General features: G+C 41.5%; 1 protein-coding gene across 1 annotated transcript in view; it reads left to right on the top strand.

The window, feature by feature from the left end:
* cacul1 (CDK2 associated cullin domain 1) overlaps positions 1-23,221 on the top strand; it is a 117,086-nt gene that overhangs the window by 61,343 nt on the left and 32,522 nt on the right. The window contains exons 4-5 of the mRNA XM_060842129.1: positions 10,783-10,878; positions 21,205-21,307. Of these exons, the coding sequence (XP_060698112.1) occupies positions 10,783-10,878; positions 21,205-21,307 (199 nt within the window). The remainder of the gene's footprint in view (positions 1-10,782; positions 10,879-21,204; positions 21,308-23,221) is intronic.

Genomic DNA, 23,221 nt, shown 5'->3' with positions numbered 1-23,221 from the left:
CATTTCTGATTACTGCGTACTAAAAGTGGTTCTCTATTCTGCTTTCAAGTGACCATTAAAATGCATGCTTTCTGTGGTCGGTGGGTAATAAACCAAAGCTGCTACATATCATCCCTTTAGATGTGCAGCTTAGTACTAGAGCATGTGATGAATTTCACCAAATCTATTCCTTGCATGTATTTATTACCTACTGTAGTTCATTAGTGTATCTCCATTGTATTAAGAACTTCAGTAATGGTGCAGTGGCAAATATCAAACTTGTTAATGAGGACTAATCCTAAAGTGCTCCCAGGAGGACCAGTTCCAACACCGCACAGCCCAGATGGCCTCCTTCTTCAAGGACTGCAGATTCCTCCCAGACGTGATCGACGATGCCCTCCACTGCATCTCCTCCACTTCCCGCTCCTCCGCCCTTGACCCCCGCTCCTCCAACCGCCACCAAGACAGGACCCCACTGGTTCTCACCTACCACCCCACCAACCTCCGTATACAACGTATCATCCGCCGTCATTTCCACCACCTCCAAACAGACCCCACCACCAGGGATATATTTCCCTCCCCTCCCCTATCAGCATTCCACAAAGACCACTCCCTTCGTGACTCCCTCGTCAGGTCTACACCCCCCACCAACCCAACCTCCACTCCCGGCACCTTCCCCTGCAACCGCAGGAAATGTAAAACTTGTGCCCACACCTCCTCCCTCACTTCCCTCCAAGGCCCCAAGGGATCCTTCTATATCCGCCACGTTCACCTGTGCCTCCACACACATCATCTGTTGCATCCGCTGCACCCGATGTGGCCTCCTCTATATTGGGGAGACGGGCCGCTTACTTGCAGAACACTTCAGAGAACACCTCAGGGACGCCCGGACCAACCAACCCAACCACCCCGTGGCTCAACACTTTAACTCTCCCTCCCACTCCACCGAGGACATGCAGGTCCTTGGACTCCTCCACCGGCAGAACATAATAACACGATGGCTGGAAGAGGAGCACCTCATCTTCTGCCTGGGAACCTTCCAACCACAAGGAATGAACTCAGATTTATCCAGTTTCCTAATTTCCCCTCCCCCCACATTGTCTCAGTCGGTTCCCTCAACTCAGCACCGCCTTCCTAACCTGCAATCTTCTTCCTGACCTCTCCGCCCCCACCCCACTCCGGCCTATCACCCTCACCTTGACCTCCTTCCACCTATCACATCTCCATCGCCCCTCCCCCAAGTCCCTCCTCCCTACCTTTTATCTTAGCCTGCCTGGCACACTCTCCTCATTCCTGATGAAGGGCTTATGCCCGAAACGTCGAATTTCCTATTCCTTGGATGCTGCCCAACCTGCTGTGCTTTAACCAGCAACACATTTTCAGCTGTGATCTCCAGCATCTGCAGACCTAATTTTTTACCCATGAGGTTAATGAATCCTAATACAATGGGTGTGAATTTCCACCTAGAGGTGTTAAGTTTGAACATTTTATTTTTTAAACAGTAAACAATTAGGAATCTACTGCCATTATAGTAAGTCAGCATTAACATATAGTTAACACGCAGTTGATCTTGAATTATACAGAACACGCTTTGTTTTTAAAAAAATGTATAGTAAAACATCTTGCCTAGTTCTCCAAATGTTGAGTCTTTTTCTAAAGTTGGTAGAAAAACGCTTGTATATTTTAAAACCCTTTTTATTTAAAGCTGTTATTTCTCATCAACTGACTATCCATTTGAGCAGTATAGATTTGTGAGAAGTAAGGGCAACGTTTTTCCATGTGACTGTATAGTTTATCTTTCTGTGTATCCTCCCTGACTCTATAAAGAGTCAGAGATATACAGCAGGGAAACTGACACTCTGGCACAACTGGTCCATGCTGACCAGGTTTCATGTAAAAGGGGAACTAGTCCCATTTTACTGAATTTGATTCATATCCCTCTAAACCTTTCCTATCCATATGCCTGTTTAAATGTCTTTTAAATGTCATAATTGTGCCTGCCTCTACCACTTCTTGTGGTAGCTCATTCCATTTATGTTGTCACCCTCTATGTGACAAAAATTTATGTGAAAAATTTTCTCCTGAACACAGCAACTTATTTTAAATGAAGTTACACATTTTTACATTTGCATAGAGCCCTAGATGATAAATTCAGCTCAATGTGTGAATATTTGAATGTAATAGTCATGTTAGTTACTATTAGATATGCAGAGTTTATTTTTATTGCTTTGCTATTACACTTCCAGGCTGTCCCTGAAAAGCCAATGGCTGCACTCTTGGTTACAATGTCATTGGCTGGAGGTTGTGTTCATGACTATATGGGACAGGAACAATATTGCAAGGGTTTAGGGAAGTGGAACTAAGTTACTTGTAAAGGTTTTGAATGAAATCTTCATCTTGAAGTAATAATGGGAGCAAATGAAAATGATGCCTATTTTAGTATTCACCTAGTGAACTGCAGTACTCAGGTTGCTGCCTTAGTTTTCTTAATAGGCCAATGGATGGGGAAGCAATTTGATACTACTAGTAGTAGAGTTTGCCCCAATACTCAATAATTCCAGTTTTGCGAGGGCGCCTTGATGCCACATTTGGTCAAATGCAAACTTGATGTCAAGGGCTGTCGCTCTCACCTCACCTCTGGAATTCAGCTTTTTTTTTGTCTGTGTTTGAGGCTGTAATGAGGTCAGGAGCTGAGTGGCCTTGGCGGAACCTTATCTGGGCGTCACTGAGCAGGTGCTGCTTCATAGCTCTCTTAATGACATCTTCCATCACTTTACTGATGATCGAGAGACTGATGGAACAGTAATCAGCTGGGCTGGATTTGTTCAGCTTTTTGTGTATTGGATAACCTGGACAATTTTCCACATTGTCTGGTAGATGCCAGTTTGTAACTGTACCAGAAGAGCTTGGCGAGAGGAGTAACAAGGTTTGGAGCACAAATCTTCAGAACTATTGATGGAATTTTGTCAATGCCTGTAGCCTTTGCACTATCCAGTGTCTCCAACCATTTCTTGATGTCCTGTGGAGTGAATTGAATCAACTGAAGACTGGTATCTGTGATGCTTGGGACCACTGGAGGAAACCAAGATGGTTTATCCACTTGGTGCTTCTGGCTGAAGGTTTCTGTGAATGCGTCAGCGTTGTTTATTGTTTATTCATGGGATGTGGGTATTGCTGGCTGGACAGCATTTATTGCCTGTCCCTCGTTGCCATTGAGAAGGTGCTTTCTTGAACAGCTGCAATGCATGTACTATAGGTTGACCCACAATCCAGATTTTGAAACAGCGACAGTGATGGAATGATGATACATTTCCAGGTCAGAATGGTGAGTGCCTTGGAGGGGAATTTACAGATGGTGGTGTTCCCGAGTATCTGCTGCCCTTGTCCTACTAAATGGAGGTGGTCATAGGTTTGGAAGATGCTTTCTAAGGATTTTTGGAGAATTTCTCCAGTGTATCTTGTAGATGGCATACACTGTTGCTACTGAGTGATGGGAGTGGATGCTTGTGGATGTGGTTCCTTTGCGGGCTCCTTTGTCATGGATGGTGTCACACTTCTTGCATTGTTCGAACTGTACTTATCTAGGCAATTGGGGAGTATTTTATCATACTTGTGTCTTGTAGATGGACAGGCTTTGGGCAGTCAGGAGGTGAGTTACATGCTAGAGTATGACCTCCTCTTGCAGACATTTTGTTTATATGGTGAATCCGGTTGAGATTCTGGTCAGTGGTAGCCCCCAAGGATGTTGGTAGTGGGGGATTCAGTGATAGTAACATCATTGAATGTTTGCGATTTTAGAGAAGATTTGTAGCTCAGGATGTGGATCAAATTGTAAGTTTGTTCTCAGAAGTTTCGTCACCCTCTTCATCTGTATGTTTGGATACCAGTGATAGTTGGTCATGTCAGAATAAATAGCAAGTGGGACAGAACACCAGTGCTTCATCGGGGGCTCACTGATGTTACCTAGCATGGTGATGAAACTTCTGAGAACAAATCCACCAGTTCAGCAAACTTACAACCTAACCATTGAACACAAGGGGCAGTGATTAGATTGTCTCTTATTGGAGATGGTCATTGCCTGGCATTGGTGTGATGAGTGTGTTACTTGCCACCTGTTGGCTCAAGTCTGGATATTGTTCAAACCTTGTTACATTTGGACATGGACTGCTTCAGGATCTGAGTTGTCACGAATGGTGCTGAACTTTGTGCAACCATTGGTGAACATCCACACTTCTGACCTTATGATGGAGGGAAGGACATTGATGAAGCAGCTGAAGATCATTGGCCGTAGGACACTACCCTGAGGAGCTCCTGCAGAGGTGTCCTGGAGCCAGGATGACTTATTTCCTACAAGCACAACCATCTTCCTATGTGCAAGGCATGATGCCAACCAGTGGAGAGTTTGCCCCTTAATAACCATTGGTTCCAATTTTGCTATCCTTTGCACTGATGTGTTGGGCTCTTTCATCATTGATGGAACTATTCGTTGAGCTGCCTCCTCCAGTGAGTTGTTTCGATGCCCGCCACCATTCACAACTGGATGTGGCTGGCCTGTCGATCTTCAATTTAATCTGTTGGTTGTGGGATTGCTCAACTTTGTCTATCACTTGCTAGTTATGCTGTTTAGCATGCAAGTAGTCCTGTTTGGTGGCTTTGCCATGTTGACATCCCATTTTTAGGTATACCTGGTGCTGATACTGGCATACACTCCTGCGTTCTCCACTGATCCAGGCATGATTCCTTAGCCCATTGTCACCCTCTAACAGTCTCCATCAACAGCTATTCACCCTCCCAGCCAGATTGTTATCCACTCCTTTGTCTGTCTAACTGTTCTTCTCTCTTTGGACTCTATCCCTACCTGTGATTTATACCTTCCCCCCCCCGCCCCCCAGCCTGATAATTATCAAATAACAGTTGTGCCACACAATAACCATCTTGAACAAGAGACAATATAACCATCTCTCCTTGTCATTCAACAGCATTATCTTTGTTGAATCCCCTGCTTTCCTACAACATGATGGTGAACTTTGTGATTGTGTAATATAGACATCACTCGGGTTATTTGAAATGTGGCAGCAGGCTAATGTCACTATGGGGCTGTCACCTGTCAGAAGCTAAGTAGATTGCTATTTGTTATTGAGTGACAAGAAAATTGTGTTGCTGTCATACAAATATTGACATTAAGTAGTGATAAATACTGAGAAAGAGCTAGAGTGTAATAGTTCTGACAGATGAATTGTTAAATTGTACAGTAAAGGGGTTTTCAGCTTTTTTTGCTGCTGAGAACCATTATACTATTGTAAAAATTCTGCAGAACCCCACGAACACACAAATTTGTGTTTTTTTTTTAGTATGTATGTTTCTTTTATAGTTAAATATGCATTTATTATGTTCAATTAATATCTATGAAATTAGATTATGCTAATAATGCCTTTTGTGTTTGAAAATACAGCATTATCCAGTCAAATCTGGATAATTCTGCTGGATCTGACAGCATATCAGAAAGCCAATACTTTGGTTGCAGTACTCAGTACAAAGCACTGATTTTGTTTTTCTGGCAGTGTCAGAGGTATTGCTGCATTGCTTTTCTGTCAAACATGAGTTTGTGGGAAGTCTCAGTGTGGTTAATGTTTGATATATATCTTTCTCTCACTTACAATGGCAGCACTTGCCTGGTGTCTGATTATTGCTGGCATGCTTGCGTTTTGTCACATCACAACATATACTCTGATTGGTTCACTTAATTGTCAAATAGAAAATTAGATGTTTTAATCCCATCCCTTTTTGTCACACTGGGCTCATTTATTTAAGACCACTTTTGTGCGATTTGAATTTTTCCATTGAAACCCACTGTCTGTATATTCATTTTAATCTCTCTGCTATTCCAGAATTCCAGTCAAGCCCTTAACGAAGCTGTTCCTTCTTCTAAGATCTGGAGCACAAATTATTACCCTTTTAACTTAGATTAGATTCCCTCCAGTATGGAAACAGCCCCTTCGGTCCAACAAGTCCACACCGACCCTCCAAAGAGTAACCCACCCAGACCCATTCCCCAACCCTACATTTATTCCTGACTAATGCGCCTAACACTATGGGGCAATTTAACATTGCCAATTAACCTAACTTGCACATCTTTGCAATTGTGGGAGGAAACCAGAGCATCCGGAGGAAACCCACGCAGACGCTGGGAGAATGTGCAAACTCCACACAGACAATCGCCCGAGGCCAGAATCGAACCCGGATCCTTGGTGCTGTGAGGCAGCAGTGCTCACCACTGAGCCACTGTACTATAGTTTACAGTCAGTCAGTTGAGGATCTTATGGTGCAGTGGTCATCCCCCTATCTTTAAGACAGAAGTTCTTTTCAAGTCCCCACCTGTCCAGGCGGTATATCATAAAATGTCCAAACTGTTTTATGAAAAAAAATTTCTTTGGTAGTCAAGTGTTTAGGATTTAGTGCTTTCATTGATGTGGACCAGTTTAATTCTCAGTCAGGATAACTTTTCCTTGACATTGTGAGCTGTCACAATAAACAGGGAATTCTTGGAGGGTTCCGGTGGCACAGTGGTGGTGTGCCTGCGACTGGCCTGAAAGACCAGGTTCAGGTTATATTGGCCGCAGTGATATTGTTATGAAGATGTGGGTGTACTGCACCTTTTAACAGTTAAAAGCAACAGAACTACCTGACATAGCACCAGGTGTTCTGAAAAAGATACAATGTCACCTTTTGGTCCAGCAGTTAGGATAGCTCGTTGCCTAGAGAGAAAAACAGATTTGAATTAGGCCAATCAGTTTAAATTTTGCCCCCCAAAAACCCAATTTAAATGTAGTATATTGACAATCTTAAAAGCCAATGACACATCCGATGCTTTGGGGGTATAAGACCAAGGAAAATTGAACAGTTGAGAGGAACTGCCAAGCCAGCATGTAGAGGCTGCCCGAAACATAGCTGTCTTAAAGATATCTTTATCAATCAGTAACCTGTGAAGCCGAATCCCCAAGAGATAGAAAAGAAGACCAGAAACCAGAGGAATCGAAAACTGCCTGGTTTTGACCTAAGAAGTTTTGTTTTGCAAATCTTAATCAGAGGGTTTATTGGATTGTATTATAGAAGGGAAGGTAAAAGATAGATTAAAGGAAGGAGTTGTCAATCATTGTTAATTAATTATTCTCTATTTTACTTTAAGAAATAAAGTTGTTAAATTTTATTTTAAATAGTTCTTGGCCACTCTAAGTTTCACAGACTACTGCATGGGATAAATCTTTTGTGTGTTGCTGGGTTAAATTGCGCAGGAGGGTTTACCCCGTGTTATAACAGATATGTTTGCATGGATTGCTTAAAAGTATATACATTCAGTCAGCAGTAAGGTGATGAAAGGTGTCGTTGGTGCAATAATGTAGCAACCATTTGATATTCAACTCTAGTTCCGTCACACATGTTTAACTCTTGCCCCTATTAAAGCTTTAGTCCAAATATGGACAAAAGAGCAGCATTACAGTGGTCAGGTAAGTGAATGCCCAATCATTAAGGAACCAGAGTAAAATGGAAGACAGGAGGGAACAATTCTACACTGCTTAGAGTCATATCCACCACCAAGAAGAATGGTTGCCGTTTTGGAAACCACTAGTTTCCATCTAAGTATATTGGAGGGGTTCCTCGATTATAAGCTCAGCCATCTTCAGCTGCTTGGTCACTGCACTTCTTCATAATGTCAGAAAGGGGGATATTTGCTGATTATTACAGTCTGCTGTACCATTGGTAAATCCTCAAATACTGAACCAGTCAATGCCTGCATGCAACAAACTCTGCACAGCATAAGTACCAAGTAACGTTTGTGCTACACAAATGCCAGGTAGTGGCCATCGCTGTTCTTTGATATTCAATTTTATTGCCCTTGCTGAATCTCCCAATATCAATTCCCTTGGAGTTGCTATTAACCAGAAACTCAACTGGGCTCACCACATAAACACAATGGCTATAAGAGCAGGTAAGTGGCTAGAAATACTGCAATGAGTAATTCACCACCTGACTCCCAAAAATCTGTCCACCACCTACAAGGCAGAAGTAGGACTGTAATGGAATATTCCTCACTTGCCCAGAGAGTGCAGCTCTAACAAGCATAACCACATCCAGGACAAAGCAGTCCACTTGATTGGCAACACACTCAAACACCCATTCCCTCCCTCAACCATGCTTAAAGCAGCAGTGTGTACTATCTGCAAGATGCACTGCGGAAATTTGCCAAAGATCTAGACAGCACCTTTCAAACCCATGACCACTTTTGTCCAGAAGGACAAAAACCAGGTGGGAGTATCACCACCTGCAAGTCCCCCTCCAAGTCACACCCCATCCTTGCTTAAAAATATATCACCATACCTTCAGTATGCTGGGCCAAACTTCTGGAATTCCCTCCCTAATAGCAGAGCAGGTCTACCTACAGCACATTATCTGCAATGGTTTAAGAAGGCAGCTAGTACCAATACCTTCTCAAGGGCAATTGGAGATGAATAATAAATGTTGGCTAGTTAGTGATGCCCATGTCCTGTGATTAAAATTGGGAATAAAACTCCCCAAAGCCTGTCTGCTATCAACAAAGCACCAGTCAGGAGTGTGACGGAGTATTCTCATGAGTTTAGCTCCACCAATATTTAAGGAACTTAGCAGTATCCTATCGGTGTCACAGGTTGATTAAAACTATCTCCTAGACAGAGCAGCCTGTTTGGTGACATCAAAATTAACTTAAACCTAAAACATTAAGTCCTACCAAACACCACCACTCGTGCACAGTGGTAGCAGTATGTACCATTCACAAGCTGCTTTCCTGTCACTTGTCAAGCCTTTTTTGACAATATTTTCCAAACCCCCATGAGTTCTACTACCTAAAAGACAAATGCATGGGTGGCATGGTGGCTCAGTGGTTAGCATTGCTGCCTCACATCACCAGGGATCTTGGTTCAATTCCACCCTTGGGCGACTCTCTGGTGAGAGTCCCAAGATGGAAGGTAAGGTGTCGGGTGGTTAGGATTTGGCAGTGGAGGTGACCCAGGACTTGGATGTGTTTGGCGGAGTGGGAGGGGCAGTTCAAGTGATCGGCCATGGGGCGTTGGGATTGACTGGTGCGCATGTCCCGGAGATGTTCTCGGAGTAGTCTGACAGCAATTTCCAAGATATTACTCAGACCACTTGGCATCGTGGTAGCCAACAAACACATCAACACACTAAAATAGCAACTAATGAACTTGACAGACCCTAAATAGACAATAAGCAAAACTAATGTCATTTGCAAAATTCTTCGCAAGAACTGTAACAAACATTACATTGGATAAACTGTAGAAAATTAGTCACCAGGATACATGAACATCAACTAGCCACAAAAGGACATGACCTACTCTCACTAGTATCCTCACATACAGATGAGGGAGGACACCACTTCAACTGGGACAACATATCCATCCGAGGACAAGCCAAACAGAGACACGCACGAGAATTTCTAGAAGCATGGCACTCCAACTGGAACTCTATCAAACAAGCACATTGGCTTGGATCCCATTTACTACCCCCTGAGAAAAAGAACAGGAAATAAAATTGTTATAGGAAATGACATCACCCAAGGAAACCTAAAAACTTAAATAGAATGCTGGCCATGCCACCACTGCTTCATCCAGAGGCTCACTGATGATGTTATACTTAGTATGGTGATGAAACATCTGAAAACAAACCTTCCAGCTCAGCGAACAAACCTATATCCAGTTTGTAATGTGCCTTTGAATCATCGTAAAAATGAAATAAAAACATAAAATACTGGAAGTGAACAGATGGTTTTTTGGCACCTGAAAATGAAGCTGTCTGTTTTGTATTTTGTTTTGAGCCTCTTTTTACTTGAATTATATTGTTTCATGCAAAGTCTTAGTTCTCTGTTAACAAGATGGGACATAAATTAGATTAAATACTCCATGATCCATAAAACGTTATAGTGCTGCTAGCTGCGACTAAATCGGTAGCACTTTCATCTCTTCTCAGAAGAATTTGAACACCCAATTCCAGGGCTTAAAACAATAAAATGAAGGATGACACTTCAGGCGGTAAAGAAGGGAGGGCTGAACTAGATTAGATTAGACTTACAGTGTGGAAACAGGCCCTTCGGCCCAACAAGTCCACACCGACCCGCCGAAGCGCAACCCACCCATACCCCTACATTTACCCCTTACCTAACACTACGGGCAATTTAGCATGGCCAATTCACCTGACCCGCACATCTTTGGACAGTGGGAGGAAACCGGAGCACCCGGAGGAAACCCACGCAGACACGGGGAGAACGTGCAAACTCCACACAGTCAGTCGCCTGAGTCGAGAAATGAACCCGGGTCTCAGGCGCTGTGAGGCAGCAGTGCTAACCACTGTGCCACCGTGCCGCCCACTAGAGTTGCTGTCTTTTTGAATGAGTTGTTAAATCAAAATTCTACTAGTGCTAAAATGTGGAGATGAGAAAATCCCTTGGTGTTAATTTGAAAAAGGCGTTGGGGGGGGGGGGGGGAGTAATTCCCAGTGTTCTGGCTAATTATTTTTACCCTCAATCAACATCACCAAAAACAGATTGGTCATCAGCACATTGATGTTTGTAAATGACTGCATGTTCCCTAGAATTACTATGGTGTCTGTACTTCAGAAGTACTTCATCAACTGTATAGCACTTTAGTATGCCCCGTGGTTGTGAACAGTGCTATATAAATGATATTCTTTTTATATGCTGTGTTCATTGTAATATAATAGTATATTCCTTCGGTTTACTTATTTTCTCTGCAGGTCAGCTGTCCAGACGCATACATTGAGAGGTTTAATGCAGCACTCAGCCAGTACATGGGAGCTCTACAGAGCATTGTGCCTCTATTCATTTACATGGTGAGTAATGCTTCAGCGGCAAGATGTTTGTGATTAACTGCTATGACAATGAAATGGTTTTCCTCTTGAAAATGAACAGCATTATAACAGTCCATTTTCCTTAACTCTATTCAAATATGAATTTGATGGAAGGTTATTGTTCTTCCAAATTAATCAATTGTAGAGTCCACAACTTTCAAGGTTAAGCTATATTTAACTCGACATAGTTGTTTTTGAGTTTGCCTGTTTGTTTTGCATCTCTGAGAAATTCTGTTGAAAGTGGACTTCATTTGTAAAGCTTTATTAAAGAATCATTCACGTCAGTTTTATTTCTTCAGACATGCATTCCAATTGTGTTTTTAATGCCACTCACCATTTATTCAGTTGTACCGATTAGCTTTAGCTACTAATTTTTTCCTCTCTTTCCAGCTTGTGATATATGTTTAAATGTTTAACCACATTCAATATTGATTCACATCTTCAAATCAGAAACTCACTGTGTGAAAAGTGTTGACAAGTCCAGTGCTCTCCCTCTGTGATGCAGCTTTGAAGTGTACTAGGAGAAAGTGAGGACTGCAGATGCTGGAGAGTCAGAATCAAAAAGAGTGGTGCTGGAAAAGCACAGCAGGTCAGGCAGCATACGAGGAACAGGAGGGTCTACGTTTCGGGCACAAGCCCTTCATCAGGAATGTGGAGGGAGACTGGGGCTGACCGATAAATAGGTGGATGGGGGTGGACGGGGGGCAAGGTAGATGGGATGGTAGGTGGATGCAGGTGGGAGGGATTTGTGATAGGTTGGAGTGGATAGGTGAGAAAGAAGATGGACAGGTCAAGAGGGCAGTGCTGAGTTGGAGGGTTGGATCTGGGGGAGGGACGATTGAGAAACTAGTTAAGTCAGTGTTGATGCTGTGTGGCTCTTGGGTTCTGAGGCAGAGGATGAAGTGTTCTTCTTCCACTTGGTGGATGGCTTTGATTTGGTGGTGGAAGAGGCCCAGACTTTGCATGTCTTTGGGGAAATGTGAGGGGAGTTCAAGTGGTTGGCCACAGGGCAGTGGAGTTGTTTGGAGCGTGCAGACCAGCAATGTTTCCTGAACAGTTCCGTGAGTTGACATGTTGTCTCACTGATGTAGAGGAGACTACATTGAGAGCAGCAGGTGCATTAGATAAGATGGGTGGATTTGCAGAAAAATCTGAGGGTGCAGGTTTTGTACCTCATGCAGCAGCAGGGCAAGGTGCCAGGTGTAGAAGGTGAGTTGGTGGGGGGTGTGGACCTGATGAGGGAGTCGCAGACGGAATAGTTCCTGCGGAATGCAGATGGCGGGGGGAGGCAAATATATTTCTGGTTGTGAAGTCTAGCTGTAGGTGGCAGAAATGGCAGAGGATCATGCGCTGTATCCAGAGATTCATTGGGTGGAAGGTGAGGACTGGAGGTTCTATCGTTATTATAGTTGGAGGGGTGGGGTTAGAGGGCGGAGGTGCAGAAAGTGAAGGGGATATAATGGAGGGCATTGTTGATAACATGGAGGGGAAATTGCGGTCCTTGAAACAGGACAACATCGTGGATGTCCTGGAGTGAATCTTCTCCTGGGAGCAGAAACAGTGGAGGCATGGAAATTGGGAGTAAGGGAAGGGGTTTTTACAGGAGGGATGAAGTGTACTCCTTGCTAAAGACTACCTTGAACCATACTTTAGAATAAGTTACATATATTTTGTGGACTTAGAATTCACTGCCACAGATTGTTGTTGAAGCTAACTTTGAACAACTCTCCGTGTAAAGAAATTTAATTTTGGCCATCTCTTGAGTATTTGTTTTTATCTAAAATATGCATTGCCCCAGGGTATCTGCCTGGCCTTTGACGATTTTCATGAAACTGCTTGAAGGTTTGCAACTCAAAATGTGCTAAGTGCATTTTCTAAGGCTCTGACATGTGAAGCTTAATTAAACTACATCAGATAACTGTAATAAATACTTCTTTTGACCTTAAGTTGGGTGGATATTCATGAAGTCCGTTGAAACTTACTATTTATTTAAGTAAAATAATAAGAAAACTGAAAGCATTCTCTGATCATCTGATCACATTGCTATTGAAACTGTGCACTTCTTGCCTAGTTCCAACGCAAATTGTTCTGGATGCTTATTTTGTCTGTAATGTTAGAGTTGTCATATTCCTGTTTTAATGAAGTCATTTTTCATTTTACTTTTTAATTGATTCTCAATATAGATAAAATAGTACACAAAGGATCTGTACAGGAATATTTTAACGAGAATAAATCTGATCTGCAAGTACGAAAAGAGTTTTATTAATACAAAGCAGCTATCCACATAAGATCTATCTTTTTCTCTCTTGCATCCAACAGGTATTTGCTGATTGTGGAAATTATTGACAACATTGCTGGAGTAAAAGGAATTTGTCATTGTGTTGGTTTATATTCCACGGGTTTTCCCAATTCGCATCTGTTCCTTTTTTAATGTGCATTGGGCAACTGACTTCCTGTTAATGATGGCCCTTGTCTCTTCTCTTGGCCTGTTTTAGAAATGCCCCAGTTTGCAACCATTTCGTCCATTAAATCTTTACTTCAGGGGTTTATTTTTTCGCTTTCAGTTGCCCACAATTCCACTCTATTACTTGGCCAATGTGGTTCACTATTCTTGTTTTTCAACCTGTGATATTATCCCTTTCAATAGAATTTGTTAACTTAATTTGAATAACAGTTCAAGGTTGGAGTAAAAATAACAGTTTGTGGCATGAAATTTAAACTTCTGACTATTGCCCATGTAAGGAATTTTAATTCTAACCCCTCCTTGTGTTTTGAGAGTTATAGATTAGATTCCCTACAGTGTGGAAATTGGAAGTTATATCCTATTACCTCTGTTTCTTCAGTTAGGTCAGTGTTAAATCCTGGTACCATAAATACAGAAGCTGTTACCTGTCACTAGTTAACACTGCATAGCAGGTGGTGGTTCAATAACTTAGATTTCAGTAACTCTGTAAAAGGCTGATTGCACAGAAATGGTGAGTATCTGAAGGAGAGCCATTGTTGGCTGTCTTTTGATTCACTAATGATGTTTACACAAGGTCATGAGTACTTTTTTAATGGGCTTTCACCAAGAAATTGTTAATGCTTTCAATGATGGGAGAAATGGCATCAGAAAGACATATGAGCTAATCCTTTAATTAGCCAATGACATCGTGACCTGCAACTCATAATGTTACACCACAAAGCATGATAATGAAGCAGTGAATTGTCTGAAACCCCTGCCTTCATTTGGAGGGAACTCACAGAATACTCACAGAATATTTCTACCAATAGAAGAAATAATGGTGATCATTATTGTTTTAGTAATCAGTGAAGAGAGTCTTAACAGTGTTAAATTATTTTAATCCTTCATCACATTGATATCTTTGGTCAGGAGTTCATTAACTTTCTAATCTCCAGTGAAAAAGCCCTCATTTCTCCAATATCTGTTCCAAACTCTAGTTCTTCATCCTGAGAAGTATATTAGTGAATCTGCAATCCATCTTGTGATATTGTTTAGGAAAGAGGCTGTCTTCTTCCTGCAAAAGTCTAGGTACTTGCATTCAGTCATAGAGCCATAAAGATGTACAGCACGGAAATAGACCCTTCAGTCCAACTCAAACATGCCGACCAGATATTTTGCATTAATCTAGTCCTATTTGCCAACATATCCCCCTAAACCCCTCCTACTCGTATACCTATCCAGATGCCTTTTAGTTGTTGTGATTATACCAGCCTCCACTGTCTCCTCTGGCAACTCATTCCATTCATGCACCACCCTCTGCGAGAAATGGTTTCCCTTTAGATCCCTTTTAAATCTTTTCCTTCTCACCTTAAACCTATGCCCTCTAGTTTTGGACTCCCCTATCCTGGGCAAAAAAAAACCTTGACTGTTCACCCTGTCCGTGCCCTCGTGATTTTATCAACTTCTATAAAGGTCACCACTCAGCCACCGATTCTCCAGGACAAATGGCTCAAACCCTCCAATCCTGGCAATATCTTTCTAAATGTTTTCTGAACCCTTTCAAGTTTTGTAACATCTTTCCTAAAGCAAGGAGACCAGAATTGAATAGCAGTGATGACTTTGTTGATGACAGTGATTTATTACACTGTTGTTGCTCTTTCTCATTTTTTCAATATATTTGATTTAATTATTTATTTGTTTACTTGTTTTGTTTTACTTTTCATACTTTCTTTATTCAAAGTTTAGCAACTGTCTTTAATTGCCATTGCACACTGTCCAGTTCTGTTAGAAACCCTGCAATTCTAAACTGCGTTCCAGTGAAACCTCGCTTAATCGAAATAACGGGGCCTATGGAAAAAGTGGAGATAGAGGCAGACCAGCAAAAAAGATCACTCGCAATCACTCAAAAATCACCCAAAAGTCTTAATGTAAAGTATAGCACAGCCTGAATGAAGGTTAAAATCATACTTTTTAACAAAACAAAACTAAATTTAACACAGTACATTTAAAAAATGTAAGAAAGCTGCTTTCTGTACAGTAACTCTTGTAGAAAGCTGCTCTGTCAGCAGCTGACACTGGCACATGCGCAGAGATTTTGGTGCAGAATGGCACGAAGACTGGCACCAATGCTGCACATGCGTGGACATCAGTGCATGTGCAGAGTGGCGCAGAGATTTTGACACATGTGTAGAATGATGCATGCAAACTGATCCCTGCTGGAACCGCACTATTGCCAACGGAGGTAAGCGTTGTCCAAAGTACCATTCCCTAATTCTTCAGCGACATTATAGCCAGATTGCACTGCCAAAATGTGTGTTATCCCAGAACTACCTGTACACTGTTTCAAGGCAATTGTCATAAACTCCTGTATGCAAATGGAGTCCAAAAAGACAGAATCACATGTTTAATAGGGCAAAATTCAGTTACAAAATGTTGCTGGTGGTAACAGCTGCTGGATAGTCAGGTTATTTGACATAGCCAAAGCTTACAGCATTGTAAGTGTCCGGTATTCTTGCCGAAGGAAGAATAGATTGCAATTGATATGCATTAAAGGTTCACTTGACTTCATCTTGTGGTGAGATTATTTTAATGAAGAGTGATTGAGTAGACTTCGTCTATATTCGCTAGAATTTAAAAGAGGTGATCTCAAACATATAAAATTTTTCAGCGGCTTGATAGGGTAGATCCTGCTAGGATTTTCATGAGCTGCAGCATCTAGAAATAGTGGGCAGTCTCAGAATAAGAGGTAGCCATTTTAGACTGAGATAAGGAGATATGTCTTTACTTAGATTATGAAGCAATCCCTACAGACACTGTCTCTAGCTAAGTATTGTGTTTCGTGGCTGCTATTTATTATGGACCTGGTCTTTAAACTCTGCCACCTCTTGAAACCAACCTGCAGCATATAAATTGCCATTGCTTACTGAGATGACCAAACTTTTCTTCAAGTGATCCGTCAAGATTGAAACAACATAGCAAATCTCTTGTTGGTCATCCATTGCTGCATCCTGCAGCGGTGACTTAGGAAGACTCTGTTAGGCAGGAGAAGGGTCTTTATTGTCCTTGCTGTGTGGAGTATTAATCTGGTTGGTGCTAAAATTATTTGTTGAGTATTGCAAGGATTCCAGTTCGCTAGAGTCACAGAAAATAAATAATGCTCCCTGATAATTACAGCTCACGTAATTGAGTTGAGTAGTGGAGATACTGCTAAGGGGTTGGGTGTAGGTGTAACAGCTAGATACAAATAGGATGCTTCTTCTGGCTGATAAGACTAGAGCTAGAGGACATAACGTTGGGATCAGAAGTAGACTAATTAAACTGAGACAAAGAGAAATTTCTTCACTTAGTGGATGAGAGCAATTCTGTACCCAGAGAACAGTGAAAGCCGAATCATTCAGCGTGTTCAAGGCAGAAGATAGTAGATTTCTGAGCACTAATGCCACCAGGGAGAACAGTGAAAAGTGATAATGAGGTAGATGATCAGCCATGATCTAATAGAATAATAGAGCAGCTTGATTGGCTTATGTTTTTAGATCCTGTACTGTATTATATTTCATCGGTCAAAGGATTATGCTCGTTAAAATTCCAATGACAGATGCCTAATTTGAGACTAACCAGTGGAAGTACTTCAGGTTTAAAGGAATTATTGAAACTTTCTACAAAGGTTGGAACACAATCTGTTTTGTGCAACCTGCCACCTTCATATTGGTGTTGGTTCTCTTCGCAACTTGGCAGACAAGGTGATTTCCATTTGTGCCAGTAATTATGTTAATTGGTTTAATAATTCATGAGAAAATATGCAAGATGAAAAAGTACAAAGCTGACCTTAAAATTGTTGAATGAATTTTGCTAGATCTTCTGAATGTCTTGTAGTGGACGTTCAATATCTTATCATTTTGAATAGCTCCTTTATTTGTAAAAGCCTGTGATTTGTGGCTAGTTTGATAGTTGGGAAATAATGCAAAAAGTTAATCATATCATTTCCTCCTCTCCAAAAATGACTGACATTTGAAAATGAAGATATCCAGTATGAATCACTGCCTATTTCAGAGGCAGCTGAGAGCAGCAGTTAATACTTAAAAGACCCAAGCTGATTTCTTTGTCCCAAAAACACAGTGGCCCCTATCTACTGACTCCATTCTCTCTTCTTGACTGGCTTATTGTTGTCATGGTGTTGTGCTGCAGGTTTTACAGGCAGATTGGACATTGGGCGGCACAGTGGTTAGCACTGCTGCCTCACAGTGCCAGAGACCCGGGTTCAATTCCCGCTTCAGGGACTGACTGTGTGGAGTTTGCACATTCTCCCCGTGTCTGCGTGGGTTTCCTCCAGGTGCTCCGGTTTCCTCCCACAGTCCAAAGGTGTGCGGGTCAGGTGAATTAGCCATGCGAAGTTGCCCGTAGTGTTAGGTAAGGGGTAAATGTAGGGGTATGGGTGGGTTGCGCTTCGGCGGGTCGGTGTGGGCCTGTTGGGCCGAAGGGCCTGTTTCCACACTATAAGTAATCTAATCTAAAATGTGCATCAGATTCGCAGAACAGAATGCAGAATACAATGTTACAGCTGCAGAGAAGGTGCAGAGAGAGAGAGATCAGAATTAACATATCAGAGGTCTGATAACAGTGGGGAAGAAGCTGTTCTTCAATCTATTCATTAAGTTTTTATATCTTCTGCCAGAAGAGGGTGAAAGAGTATACCTGTGATGCAAGAGCTCTTTGATTATGTTGTTTGCTTTCCCAAAGCAGCAGGGAGTGTTGATAGACTCAATGGGTGGAAAATCTTCGAGTAAAAAATGAGGTCTGCAGATGCTGGAGATCACAGCTGGAAATGTGTTGCTGGTCAAAGCACAGCAGGCCAGGCAGCATCTCAGGAATAGAGAATTCGACGTTTCGAGCATAAGCCCTTCATCAGGACTGGGTGGAAGGCAGGTTTGTGTAATGACTGGGTTGTGTCCACTACATACTCTAGTTTCTTGTGATCTTAGGAAGAGCAGTTGTCATACCATGCTGTGATGCATTCAGATAGGGTTCTTTCTTTGGTGCATCTACTAAAATTGATAAGAGTCCTTGTAGATATGCCAAATTTCCGTCACCTCCTGAGGAAGTAGAGATGTTGTACTTTCTTGACTGTCGTGTTGATGGGGGTGGGCCAGTATAGATTGTTGATCATCATTCCCAGGAACTTGATGCTCTTGACCATCTCCACCTCAGCACTATTGAGGTAGACAGGGGCATACTCTCCACTCTGCTTGTTGAAGTTAATGACCAACTCCTTTGTTTTGCTGATGTTGACTGAAAGATTATTATCTTTACACCATATCGCTAATCACTCAATCTCTTTCTTGTAGTCTCTTCTTGTCATTGTTTGAGATCTGACCTGCAATGGTGGTGTTGTCAGCAAATGTGTGCATGGAGTTGGGGTGGAATTTGGCCAGACAGTAGTGTGTGTACAAGGAGTATTATAGAAAGCTGAGTACGCAGCCTTGTGGAGGAGGAGATGTCGCCTATTTTTACTGTTTGTGGTCCATGGATCAAGAAATCAAATATCCAGTTACAGAAAAGGGAGGCCTTACCTACGTCTCAGAGTTTAGAGATAGGTTTGTTTGGGATAAATAGGATCCTGATGTACATATCCTTATCCAGATGTTCCAGGGATGAGTGTAGGGCCAGGGAGATATTGTCTGCTGTAAGTCAGTTGTACCAGTAGACGAATTGCAAAGGATCAAGGCACTCAGAGATGTCACCTCCAAGATGGCAGCGGAATAGTAGGGCTAAGCCTGAGACATATCCACTCCCGTCTGTTTTCCTTCCCTTTTATTTTCCTTTTTCTTTTGCTTTTTTTTTTCTTTCTTCTTTAAAGATTGAATAGTGGTGAGTGAAGGAGGAGGCCTCTGATAGTAGCAACAGCAGGATGAGCTAGACTCTGCTCCACCCCAGCCCAGGCTCTCCTGGCGATTGAGGAGCAGCTCTCTGGCTGACACCCCTTGCATAGACTTGCAGGCTGACCAACGACCAGCAATAGAATCTGGAGGAGCGTTGGATGGAGGTCATGAACCCCTGTGTCCCCAGGCCCATGGCTTCAACTCTGATGCAGTGGTTACAGGAGTCTGTGGTGGAGAGCCATAACCATGACCCTAGAGCCCATTACAGAGACACAGAACTTGGTTTAGAGACCCCGGTCAATGTCGAGCTGCAGAGAAAGAATAAGGAGACGAGAGAAAGATGAACTCTATTGCAGTATAATCTCGCATTATTTTCAGTGTTTCAAAATGGCACCAGAGTGTGGCAACACTTTGCATATATCATGTGAAAAGACACTTTTTTCTCCATATGTTTATATTACATGTGACAATAATCTAAATTAATAGGCTAGAGTTGATGTGAGCCATGACTAACCTCTTGAAGCACTTCATAGTTATGGAGGTCAGAGCCACAGGGCAATAGTTGTTGAGGCACATTGCATGATTTTTCTTTGGGACTGGGATGATGGCGGTCTTCTTGGAGCAGGTGGAGACTTCAAATTATAGTAAGGAGAGGTTACAGATGTCAGCAAACATTTTCACCATCTGGTTCACACAGGATCTGAGTGCATGGTTGGAAATTCTATCCGAGCCAGTTGCTTTTCATGGGTTCACTCTCAAGGAAGCCCATTTAATGTCTGTGGCAGTGACTGTGGTATAAGTGCATCCAATGCAGTTGGAAAAGGTGATATGGTTTCGCTGACCTTCTGTTTTAAAGCAAACAGAAAGCTTTTAACTTGTCAGGTAGGGATGTACTGTAACAACCCCCCCACCCTCATTCTGTTAAACTTTGCTTTGTAGCTTGTTATGTTGTGTAAGCCTTGCCACATACAATGGGTGTCCATGTGGTTGGTTTGGGTCTCAAGCTTAGTTTGGTATTGCTTCTTGGTGTCTCTGGTCTTACGAAAGTTGTATTTGGATTTTCTGTATTGGTCAGGGTTGCTCGACTCATTTGTCTCAGACCTGGGCTTAACTGGGAAGTGGATCTCTCTGTTCATCCATGGTTTTTGGTTGGGAAACAGTCAGATTAACTGCTTTGGTACGCAGTCTTCTACGCACTTACTAATGAAGTCTGGCCTCCTAGACATCAGATCGCTGAGAGTTCAGGTCTTGTTCTCCGCTGATCAAGTCTCGGTTCCGGTTTCCACGAAGACGTCTGGCCTTGTGAGTCGTAGAACCTTCAACCTGAAAGTAGATTTAAGAGACCGTTGTTAGTAATTCTGACAGACTTGGAATTAAGGTTTAAAAGAACAGAATAATTATAACATATATAACATTAAGATGTACTGTAGACTGGCAACTGCCTCATGTTGAACCAGACTGTTGGTGTGATATTTAACCTGAGGTATTGGATAAATTTGTTTTTTTTTCTGAGGGGCTGATGGGTGGTGGCCTGAGAGAAGTTTACCAAGTTGAGAGGCATGGATAGAATATATAGTCAGAATTTTCTTTTTTCCCATGGTAGAAATGTCAGTTAATTGGGGACATAGGGTGAAGGTGAAATGGGGAAGGCAAGGTTTTTATGCAGAGGGTGAAAAATGCCTGGAATGCACTACCAGTTCTGTAAACCTTCAATATATCTGTTCTCTTCTCATTCTGGCTTTTTTACATGCCCCAGATTTAATTGCTCCACCATTAGTGACTGTGTCTTTAAGCTTCCTTTGTTTAGATCTTTATCCAACTTTTGGCCATCTGCCTTAAAAACCATATTTTATAAAAATAAATTTATCATAACCTTGTGAAGCACCTTGGGATGTTTTTATTGCATTAAAGTGCTACATAAATGCAAGTTAATCGTTGCAAGACCAAATCTACATGTTAATGATTCTGTCGTTCTCTTCTTTTTTGCAGAACAAATTTTACATTGAAACCAAACTTAACAGAGATTTGAAAGATGACCTCATAAAGTTGTTTACAGAACAGGTTGCAGAAAAGCATGTTCCTACCTTAATGCGTGAGTGGTGTTAATTTTGTTTGCACACTACTTTCTGTGCCAAACGTGGGTCATTTCTGAAGCTGTGATGAAATCCTTTGTTCAAAATTGTGCTTTTAATATTAATAATTTCAATTTTTAGTATTAATATTATCAAATATTTTCCTTGGATATTCTAAACTATATCAATAATTTGGAGTTGGCAGTCATAAGATTCCTGATTTTTAAAAAAAAAGTCTCTCCTGATCCTAAATCTTTGCTGTCTGCACATATCAGCATTTTTGGGACTGTCTTGGGGATATACAATTTTCTAGGAAAATCTAAGATTTATTGGACTTTACTTGTACCAAATCTGAAGGTTAACCTTTCATGACTAATTTGTTTGTGCTTCTGGCTTCTTCATTTCTATATTTCATTTTTTTTTTCTTATTCATCAGAGAAAGAAAGTTCCAAAACAAATCAAGTTAAAAAGCAGGTTGTTTTTCTGGTAAATGAAAAGTCCCCTGTTTATATACACTAGCTTATTTTATTTTCCAATTATGCAAACCTGAAACAGTAAGATGCAATCACTAATCTACAGATGAAGTTGTGTCCAATTGAGCAGACAAATTAAGTTTGGTACAAAAACCGAAACAGCTGGAAAAGGTCAGCAGGTCTGGCAGTAATTGCAGAGAGAAAGCAAAGTTAATGTTTGAGGTCCAGTGACCTTTCTTCAGAATGAGGTTTGGTAGCTAGAATGTAAAATATTTCATATTGGGAGAAGTGAGTGAAGTAAATATAGAACAAAAGAGCAATAGAAATAGTCTCAACCACAGAAACTCTATACTAAGAAGGAAGATTGGCTTGTATGGTCTGAAGCAAAAAAGGTTAATACAGGGCTCTGTGAAGGAATGTTGAGCATTAAATATATCAATAACAAAAATATTACTTAGGTCTAGGGCATGTAAATATTATAATCAATAAGGTTGAAATTTTCAAGCACTGCAGTAACAGTAACTTGCCACGTAAGGATATTTGAGCAGAATACCAAGGGGGCTTTCCCATTTTTGTATTCAGCTTTTGTTTTGAGTGAGAGAGCTTATGATGCTAACATTGCTGGGCTAAATGATCCTTTTATTTCTTTATTCTGTTGTTGTATAAGCTTGAATTGGCTGTTTACTATTGCTGTTGAATGCAAAAGCTATAAGCCCAAGCAGTAGTCCAGGATTGAGCACATCATTTAGACTGACACTTTCATTTCAGTGCAATACCGAGGGAGCATTGCCATCAGTAAGTATCGTTAGTCAGTAAGATATTGGACCAGCCCTAAAATATCCCATGACACTATTTAAAAGAAAGCAGTGAGTTGTTCTTGCGTCCTGTCCAGCATTACACCCTCAACCTAGCCGCACTAAAAACAAACATAACTAGTCACTTCATCTTGTTCATTACGGCTTTTCATTGGACAGTGCTGTGAGCAAATTGGCCATTCTATTCACCTGCAGAACATCAGTGTCTGCATTTCACAATAATTATTTTTTAAGCATTCTGAGGACTCTAGGGGTGTAATAAGTTCCAAAGTTAACAATTATAAATTGCTGTATAGAAATAAGATCACAATTTTTGAGATCGATAAGTCATATGAGCTGACTTTGATTCTACAAATAAAAGTGAACAAATTTTATTTCATAAAGTGATATGCATTAACTCGAGATTGAGTAAACATCTTGAAAGTAAAGCTTGCCTCTGCTCAATACTATTTGGATTATGTGTATTCAAACAGAACCATATCCACCAATTGCAATAATGTGGTTTGTAGAGGTCCAAGTCATGTTAAATTTTTATCTCAGCCAGGGGGTTTTGCATCTGCATGCCTTGAATTACCTAGCTCAGGTTTCAAAATGCCAACAGCATGTGTGCATCTGTTTTTTCATAAGATTAAAAAGAAACCTTTAA

This window comes from Hemiscyllium ocellatum, chromosome 22 (assembly GCF_020745735.1).
Source record: "Hemiscyllium ocellatum isolate sHemOce1 chromosome 22, sHemOce1.pat.X.cur, whole genome shotgun sequence".
Classification (NCBI taxonomy): Eukaryota; Metazoa; Chordata; class Chondrichthyes; order Orectolobiformes; family Hemiscylliidae; genus Hemiscyllium; species Hemiscyllium ocellatum.
Note: the sequence above shows the minus strand (reverse complement) of the source record. Positions and strands in the feature narration are given on the sequence as shown.